The sequence below is a fragment of the Salvia splendens genome, chromosome 13 (genome assembly GCF_004379255.2).
Source record: "Salvia splendens isolate huo1 chromosome 13, SspV2, whole genome shotgun sequence".
Classification (NCBI taxonomy): Eukaryota; Viridiplantae; Streptophyta; class Magnoliopsida; order Lamiales; family Lamiaceae; genus Salvia; species Salvia splendens.
In genome coordinates, this window is record NC_056044.1 from 24,871,884 (window position 1) to 24,881,624 (window position 9,741).

At 43.0% G+C, this 9,741-nt stretch overlaps 1 protein-coding gene across 1 annotated transcript; it reads left to right on the forward strand.

Moving 5' to 3' along the window:
* The first annotated feature begins 326 nt into the window (after positions 1–326).
* Positions 327–1,262, forward strand: LOC121760764. The gene is made up of 2 exons (XM_042156390.1): positions 327–827; positions 918–1,262. Exons 1-2 carry the CDS (start codon positions 327–329, stop codon positions 1,260–1,262), a joined length of 846 nt encoding a protein of 281 aa, XP_042012324.1.
* Positions 1,263–9,741: the final 8,479 nt, after the last annotated feature.

The following is a 9,741-nucleotide window of genomic DNA, read 5'->3' on the forward strand; positions in this document are numbered from 1 at the left end:
GCCTGCAACCGCCTGCATATCCGTACGCGTCCTTACCCACTTTTACCATTTCAACTCCTTATACTCTATTTTCACAATCCAAACTTTCTCTCGCTCTAAAAAATCCCCAATTCTCTCTCGCGATACCCAGCTTTTCACTAACCCTAACCGTAATTTCTTTCAAAGTCTTTGAGAAATTTCAAATCCGAGCAATGGAGAACACATCAACTGTAGGAAGCACCGCCGGAACTGCCGATTCCAACACGGCGAATTTCATGGCAGAATTGATGTAGAAATTTGGAGGACCGGAAGAAGCAATGAAAGCTTTTGCCCTGCTCACAACAATGATGGGGAAGGCTGCACCCACCGCACCACCACCACCACAAGTCCCAGAGGAAACGATTTCTCAACCGTCTACCGCTCATGCAGAAGCCAAACTAGTTACTGGCGAACCAGACAAAAACATCGCGGTGGCCGAAGAACAGGAACACGGTACAAATCTGGTTGCGGAGATGGAGCAGGTTACGCTAGTTGAGGGGGAAACCCCTGTTATCTCTGGTGTTGATGTAGTCGAGGGGGCAACCACTGTGGTGTTTGAAGAAGTCAGAAAGGGGGAAACCCCAGTTGTTGGTGAGTTGGAGGAGGCAACCCCTGGTATTTCTGACGATTGTGTTGGGGAAGAGACCACAGAAAGGATATCGGGCGGAGATGCCCTAATTTCTGAGAAAATGGTTGCTGAGGAGAAAACCCCTGTTTACATTGAGGGGGCAACCCCTATTTTGTCTGTGGAGGGGGAAGCCCTCATTACTGACGACGGATCAGAGCCCAAGGAGAGCGGGCTGGAATTGGTAATAGAACTGGACGATCAGCCGGTGGTTATAGAAGTACCGATCAATGACAGAGAAGCAAGAAGACGGGCCAAATGAAATTTGAGAGAGGAGATCGAGGATCTCGCTGTGCCCGCAGGAGAGGAATTCCACGTCTTAGGAACGGAGTGTGAGCTAGAGAAAGAAACCCTTGGATCTGACGGGGAAGCAGACGAAGAGGAGGAGCGCCGTCTGGCGGCCGAACAGAAAAGGAAGGGAAAGCAAGCTGCTGCTTCCCGGGTCAAGAAGGCTAAGACGACTGCAGGAAGCAAATCTGAGGAAGTTTCGCTCCCGACCCCAACTAAGGTTCCTTTCGCCAAGGAACCTGCCGGCCCTCCTTCGTCTAGCGAGTCTGATGAGGACGAAATCGAAGTGCCCGAGGAGATATTGAACTTGAGCCAGAAGAAGTCTGGCTAAGCAAACAGCTACTGGAAGCAATGAAGAAGTTTGAAGACCCCAAGAGAACTGATACGTACAAGGAGAGATGTAGTTCTGGTAAGTTGGCAAAATCGGGAAAGAGGTATGTGCAGAAGGAGTTGAAAGAAATAGCCTCTGACGAAGAGTTCCGGCAGTATATAGATGCGACCGGGTTCGATTGGCTCCTGCAACACAGTGAAACAGAGGTGCCGACAGCTTTCGCACGAGAATTCTTTTCTACTTTCCGTTTGAAACCAACCACGGACTTGGATGCCAATTCCATCACTTTCCGCCTATTCATCGTGGAGTATGAAATGAGTATACAAGAATGGTCCCTCCGAATGGGACTGTTTACGCGTACGGAGGATGATGAAGGGCTATGGAATGATCGGGTGGTTGGAGCGCCGAAGTTTACACCCAGTTTCAAACCACAACCAGCTTGGGAATTCATCACCCACCCAAAGGTAGGACAGTTTAAAACAAGTGTTTCAAAGGGGTTTTATATAGAGAATCGCATACTCCGATTTGCTCAGACCTTCATCAGCTACAATCTCATGGGGACTGCGAACTCAGCCTTGACAACGACGGATTTATACTTTACTTGGTGCATGGCCACGGGAGTAAGAGTGTATTTAGGCTACTGGTTAGCCCAGTCATGCCACCAAATGACTGCCAATCCTTCCCGACACATGTACACTTGTCATCTTTTAGGGGCTTATATTCAGAGAAACATAATACTGAAGATCGTCAAGTCAGCCCCTGAAGTGGTTATGTGTGAGCCCCCAGAAGCCTTTAACGTCGACTATTTTTTCAACAAAAGGCTGTTGTACATGCACGAGAAGGAGGTGTGCTTCTATGAGGTCGGCCGAGTAGAACCCCAGGTCAAGCGAGAACCAGAAGCTGTCGAATCTACAGCTAAGATTGAAGTTGAGGAGATGAGAAAGGAGGTGGGATGGATGAGATCAGAAATCAGGATGGTCAGAGAAGAGATGGTGGCCCTATGGGGTAGTATGAAGGAGTTGGTGGGGATGTCGTCGACCCACAGTGGTCAGATGAAGGAGGCTGTCCAATTGATGATGATGATGACCAAATGGTTGAAGGAGAATTGCTCCGCGCCCCAGGCGATATTGACTACTGGACCCAGCACGTGTCCACCCACCCTGGGCCAGGAAGTTCATCTCTACAGCGTCCCCCACCCGCGTCTAAACCCTTGCTAGCCCCGTCAGCATCAAAGTCCCTGTCTGTGAAGAAGACATTGACCAGGCAACCGAGTGAGACAGAGCACGAGAAGCCGGATTCGCCGGCACGAAAGAAAGCAAAGGTGACCCGACCTTACGTACCGCCCCAGTCTGGCTCCTGCGGGGGCCAGTCCCCGAATTAAGTCCCCCATGAACAAGTAACTTTTACTTTTCTGTTTTTCTTTTCTTCTTTCTTTTCGTTTTATCTATGTTCTTTGCCCAACATGCCTTATTCTGCATATATGTGTTGTGCCTTCACACGCTTAGCCCAATATTGGATCTAAGCGTGAGAAGATGTTGTTCGCATGTTTTGGCTTTTGTCTGTTACACTTATCCCACTTAGCCCGATGTTCGGTCTAAGTGTGAGAAGTTTTTGTTAATATAGCATGTGTTTGTTATTTGTGTTTTCTGTGTATATCTTCTCCCACTTAGCCCAATTCTTGGCCTAATTGTGAGAAGTTTGTGTTTTCTTTGTGTCTGTAATCTCTGTTTTGTTGTCGCCACTACCTGCCCTGTTTCCACTTCATTGGGATTGCTTGGGGACAAGCATGAATGATGTGGGAGGGGGAGAGCAGTTAGTGCATTTAGTGTCAAGCACGTAAATAATCTGTTAGGTCTAAGAGTCTGTAGTTTTTTTAGGATCTGTGTTTATGTTCGCATGAGCTGGTGTATATGATAAGGCAAGATTCCCTTAGTGAGAGCAATTGAAGATAGGATGCATGTCAACTTTGAGGTCTTTTTCCTTAATAAGCTGAATTCGATTTGAATGACGTAAGGACGATGGAGGATGCATTAGATGACCTAGTTGTGAAGCCCCATCATAAATGTAAGTTATAAGCCATACACTTAGAGCTAACTTGTATAAAAGGGGACCACCACTTAGGGAGAAGAGTCTGGAGGTATAAGCTGGACGAAGTCCAGGGGAGGAAGAAAATAAAAAAATCGGAGGTATAAGCTGGACGAAGTCCAGGGGAAAAGAAATAAAAGAAAAAAAAAAGGGAAAAAATGGTAGCAAAAGAAAAAAAATTCCTAAGGGAAGGGAACAATAGTAACTTGACCCAGGAAGTAAAAAGGAGGACTGTAGGAAAGAAAAACTCTCATGACCTGATGCATCAGTGATATAACACTAACTTAAGAGTGATTCGATCCTAACATCCCTTGTGAGGAATGAGTGATCGAGTGAATCCAACAATTGGGAAGTCAGTAGGCTATCTTGACGAATTGACAGACCGTTTAAGTGAAAGGGGGGGAGGATTTGGAGACCGTAGACGAATCGGATAGACCTTAAGCTTGTGGGGACGATGGCCTAAAAATTGAAACTAGTTCATGCTTCTGTGTTTTTCTTTAAGTGTTTCTTTTTGAGTCTGTAGTATGTCTAGGTCTCGTAGTTGGAGTTTTGTTCGTGTCTTGTTTGTAGAGTCATTCATGGGAACTGTGCACTGAAATTCGCCTTATATCTTTTTCTTGTCTCTCATGCTTGAGGAAAAGCAAGGTTTAAGTGTGAGCAGTTTGATAAGGCTAATTTCATGCATAGGTCTAGGGGGTGAATTCATACAATTATAAGGTCTAACATATGTTTTAAGCCAGGTGTGTAGAAGAATTCACCAGGTCGAGGAACAAAGAAGGTGGAATCCAAGGACCATGCAATTATGGTGAATAAGTGAGCAAATTCGGAGGAAACAACTAGACGGAGGGATCGTGAAGCTGAAGGGCAGAATGGAGATTTCTGCAAAGGTTTCTAGAAGATCCTACCGCACCTATATAAGGAAGGAAGCATGCAATCTGGAGGGATCCTCTCGGTGGGGACCTCAGTAACAGATTAGTTTGCAGCTCATTTCACTTCTACACATTTTTTGGGTTCTGATGGGGAATTTGTAGGGCAGTTCTGGGTCACTGGTTGCTAGTTAGTCGTCGGAGTAACACCGTCCTCGTGGAGGGCGAAGAAACAATTTAAATCGCTTTCATTTTAGTTTCCTGTCGTGAATTTCACCGAGCTTCGTCGTTCGGAGCTCGGCCCTGTTTACTGTCGAATTGCTTTAGTTTATGAAATTTCTGTTTTCCGCCATTAACGAGTTCTGCTGATTTCGATTATGGGTGTTCATTATTTGCGTTTGTTGTAGTGCTGAGTTGGATGTTTGAGTTTTGTGTTGGTTGACGAGTTTGGTGAAATTGCTGGGATCTGGTGTTGATCGAAGTAGATCTGGGTGAATCGGGAACCATGGAGTTGATGTTGGTAGTTGTTTGGGTTCGGAAGGCTTGGATCCGGAGTGGATTGAGTTTCCGACGTTGGATCTGAAGAGTGATTGAGACTTATGCCTAACTTTTGTGTTTTCATTTCATTCCGCCTAGTATACGTAGATCTGTTCTATTTCCGGTTGTTTGCAAGTTTCCGAAGTCCGAACTTTTACATTTTGTTTGAATCTCGGTATATGCTCTGTTTTCTCCATATTCGTGTTTGATTTAGTTGATGTGATGCACGTCGTTGTCAGTTGGATGCTTTGTTAGTTAGTCGCAGCTTTAATTCCGTATTTGATATTTCTGGAAGTTGGTCCCCCGTTCTTAGTTGTGTTCTGTTTAACTATAGTTGGTAATCGTTTGCTCTATCCAGGAAGTAGGTTTAAAATTCCGTAGTTCTAAGCATGTTGTTTTCAGTTTACTAGGTCTAGTGTCTAATTTCGTGCCTAGGTCTAGAAGTAGAATACCTCAACCAAAGTTTGTGTGGCAGCAGCCGTTTTCTAACCGAAAATCTCTAGATGTTTTCTTGCGCGTCCATCTTCGTGGGATCGACCCCTTGCTTCCCTATACTAGTCTATAGTATAACGGGTTGATGGATCTTTGAAACGCAAGAGTTGTGTGTTCATAGCCAGAGTCTTCCGTATCGCCTTGAGTTCCTAGACCTAGTGTTTAGTGGATTCAATGGACTTGGCCGCTCAATCTAGGAATTTATCATACACACGCTCACACGACAGACAACACGTTTCAGCATGCCCTTAACATTTTTTTCCCACGATTTGGTGAAGGTTTCGGTTATCTAAATTCCCGTCTTCACCCAATTCAACTTAATTCCATTATTTAATTTTATTAATTGTTTTATTTCTTGATTTGTGATCGTACAAAACTTTTTGACGAGAAAGTTTCGGTTATCTAAATTCCTGTCTTCACCCAATTCAACTTAATTCCATTATTTAATTTTATTAATTGTTTTATTTCTTGATTTGTGATCGTACAAAACTTTTTGACGAGAAACTAGGCCACTTATTTAGTCCTTATTTACAGTGCATAGGTTAATTAGTTCAATGAATATTCAAGCTCTTTACCTTAAAAATGTTTGGTTTCAAATTTAAGCAATAAGGTCATCCCTTAAACCCATCATTTTTATTTATGGACTTCAAACCATTTACCACATTCTTTTACTCAAGAACTAGCGTACACAATCCACAAGAATCTCCCTTAATTATTTATGAATATCACTATTCAATTTTAATTTATTTATTATGAAATATAACTACATTATATTTTTCAATTTAACTGATAAACGACATTCACTAAAAATAAAATATTCAAATACAAATTAATTTTAATTAATATTCAAATAAAGTTCATAGTAAGTTATATATATAAACATTATTCAAATTAAATTCACATGTAAACATGCTATTAGAAAAAGAAAAGTTAAAAAAAAGAATGCAATAAAATGAAAAAAAACTATGTATAAAAAGCGGGAAAAAAATGAAATTAGGCTTTTAATTTATAATTTTTTATTTTAAAAATATGTTTTATAATTAAGCATCTATTTATAAATATATACTATAATTTTAAAATTGGGTAAGACGAAGCTCACTCACAAGTGGGCGATTAGTGAAGGTACAACCTTTGGCCCCTTCTTCCTTTGCGTGACGCTCGTCGAGAGGGGATGCTTGCAATGCGTCCCCCCGCCAGGATGAGACAGAACCTGAATGCTGCATATGCTCTAAGCTCGCTTGCTGCACCAATCGTTCAGTATCTTATCGGTTTTGTTAGAAAATGAAAGATTGCAATTAGAATCAATTGTTAGGAAAGGAAAGATTGCAATTAGAATCAATTACTCCAATTAGATGATTGACAGAATATTGTAATTAAGGACCTTACCATGTATAATGTCTCATACACCCTATTTAAAGGGTCTCCTATACAATGGAATAATCATCTGATTCTAAAGAACTATTCTCAACTATGTTTTCTACTACGTTTAACATGGTACCAGAGCAGGACTCAGAAAAATTTCATCATCGTCCCTAAACCTTTCCCGACCCTTTAGCCAAAATCTGTAGAAAACATCCCAAACATGTCAAAAAATGACGAAAAAACAGGTCCATCCCAGTCGGATGAGATTGCTCGGCAAATTGCCGAGATCATGAGCCGAAGCCTCGCCATGATAACATCTAAACCAGAAACCACAGAAAACCCCACCAGAAAAACCAGTTGTGTACAAAATTGATACACAACCTCTCCACATCGGATGTAACAAGCTAAACGGAGACAACTACTACAAATGGGCGGTACTAATGAAGACGGCCATAAGTGGCAGGGGAATGGTATCTCACGTAACCGGAGTGCCGCCTGCCTCGCCACGAACAGACCCAGCCTTCCCGCAATGGCAACAAGCCGATCATTGCGTGTTCACATGGCTTACACAACGTATCGAACCACGGCTGGTGAGCCGAGTGTTGAAGCAACCAACGGCCAAGCACATATGGGATACATTGGCGGTCACTTACGGGAGCGGAGGAGACAAACTCCAGATTTACGACCTGCACATCAAAGCCAGTATGGTGAAACAAGGAAGTCAATCATTGGAAGAAGTATGGAGTACCCTGCAAGATCTATGGATGTCTATAGATCAAAAACGAATGAACCCTATGAAGTACCCCGAAGACAAGGAAATACACAACAATTAGATTCAAGAGCAGAGATTGTATACTTTCCTAACTGCCATTGACGGAAAATACGAATCAACAAAGAGGGAGATAGTCAAGATGGAACCACTTCCCTCGGTCGATCTTGCGTATAACCTGATCAAGCAAGAAGAAACACGATCTCAAGTATTGCAGTCAGGGACCGCGACCACGATGGATGACATCGAGGCTGGACTCATCGTCCGAGGAGGGGCAAACCAGTCTAGCGGCGGCAATCGAGGTGGAGGCAGCTAGAACCGGTGAAGTAACGACGAGGACAAATCGAAGCTGGTTTGTTCCTATTGCAAGAAGAAGAAACACACAAAGGATTCGTGCTTCGAATTGATCGGATTTCCCGATTGGTGGGAGGAGAAACACGGCAAAAACCCAACCGCACCACCGCCTGCCCGCACACCCTGGAACCACGGCGGTTACGCGGCTGCAGCCGTCGGAGGAGATGGAGGAGGCTTCCCTCACGCCACCACTGAGGGCAACAGGGAAGTCACTCAAACTCGGGGAGGCGATAGGGGAACCACTACAATCGGGACTGCACAACCATGGACTCGCACCGGCACCGCCAATTTCGCCGGAGGGACAGTGATAACAGACTGGAGTGAGGCGGAATTTGGAGGAGGGTCGACGGCGGGTGAAGGTAAGTTACATTATGTACCCCATGTCTCCGATAAATTACATTATGTACCCCACTTATTGCCCAAAGAACCCCGAATTCTTATTTCTTCCAAATCTGACCCCAAATTATGTAATATCTCTGAAAGTGCCTAAATTGTGTGTAAAAATAGGTTTCAACCCCTAGAAAACTTTTGAATTGCGTGTAAAGTGTCTCGTGAACAAGAGAAAAACGATAGATGGATATTTGATTGTGGGGCAACAGATACCATAACTTATGATGCTTCAGATCTTACAGGGATTCATAAGCCTCAGAAATCTCATATTCAGACAGCTAATGGGGAGTTTACAAAAGTGGAAGGGGCAGGAACTGTGAAAATATCATCTAATCTTCAATTATCTAATTGCCTCTACATTCCTTCGATGTCTCACAAATTGTTGTCTATTAGTCATGTCACAAAGGAATTAAACTGCACCTTACTGATGCAACCACACTTTTGTCTGCTGCAGGATATAATTGGACGCGGCACTGAACGTGATGGATTGTACTATGTAGATGAGATAGCTAAAGAAGGGGCCGCCATGCTAACTAACGGGTCTGCCGATAGGAAAGCTTGGCTTTGGCATCGGCGCTTGGGACATCCGTCTACCGGTTACTTAAAACTATTATTTCCAGATTTCGTTTCTAAACATGATGAGTATTGTGAAACCTGTTTTTTGGCCAAAAGCCACCGAACCTCTTATCCTTTAAATAATACTCGTGTTGATTTTCCGTTTTCCTTAATTCACTCTGATGTTTGGGGGCATGCACCTTTTACTGGGGGACATGGTCTTAGAGATACTACTTAGTTTTTGTAGATGATTGCACCCGCATGACTTGGGTATATATTATGAAGCAAAAATCTGAAGTTTATACACATTTTCACATTTTTTTAACCTTATCAAAACCCAGTACCAACACTCTATAAAAATCTTGAGATCACATAATGGGAGGGAATTCGTTAATTCTGCCATGAAACAGTTTTATCAAGAAAATGGCCTAATTCATCAAACTAGTTGTGCCTATACTCCCGAACAAAATGGTGTAGCCGAAAGAAAAAAACCGTTCCCTCCTTGAAATGACCCGCTCTATGCTCATTGAGTCAAAAGCTCCTAACCACTTCTGGCCCGAAGCTATTGCTACCTCTGCCTATCTTCTAAACAGGTTACCCACAAGTATCCTCAAACATCAAACACCGCTCCAAGCCCTATCCTCCTTCACTAAAATTCCACCACCTTTAACTCTTGAACCGCGAGTTTTTTGGTGCTCCGCTTTTGTTCATACCCCAAATCATGAATGGACCAAACTCTCTCCATGAGCAATTAAGTGTGTCTTCGTGGGATATGGGGTAAACCAAAAAGGGTATAGGTGTCTTGATCCTAAAACCAATCGGATGTTTGTCACAATGAATTGCAATTTCCTGTAAACCGAATACTTCTGTACCCGCCTTAGTAGTCAGGGGGAGAATAATAGTAGTCAGGACCCGCTAAGCTGGATATCAGCGTCAATGCCTGTTAGGGTTTTGTATACTAGAAATCATATTTCGAGTGATTGGATACTGTAAAACTCTAATTGTTATTTTCCAATAAATGCAACAGATTATTTTTTTTGTCATAATGTTGTTATGTTTTACATTTAAT

Coding starts and splice junctions, on each gene's coding strand:
- LOC121760764 (XM_042156390.1), top strand. CDS start 327: ATGGGGAAGGCTGCACCCACCGCACCACCACCACCACAAGTCCCAGAG. Junction 828..917: donor AGGAGAGCGGGCTGGAATTG/GTAATAGAACTG, acceptor AATTTGAGAGAG/GAGATCGAGGATCTCGCTGT.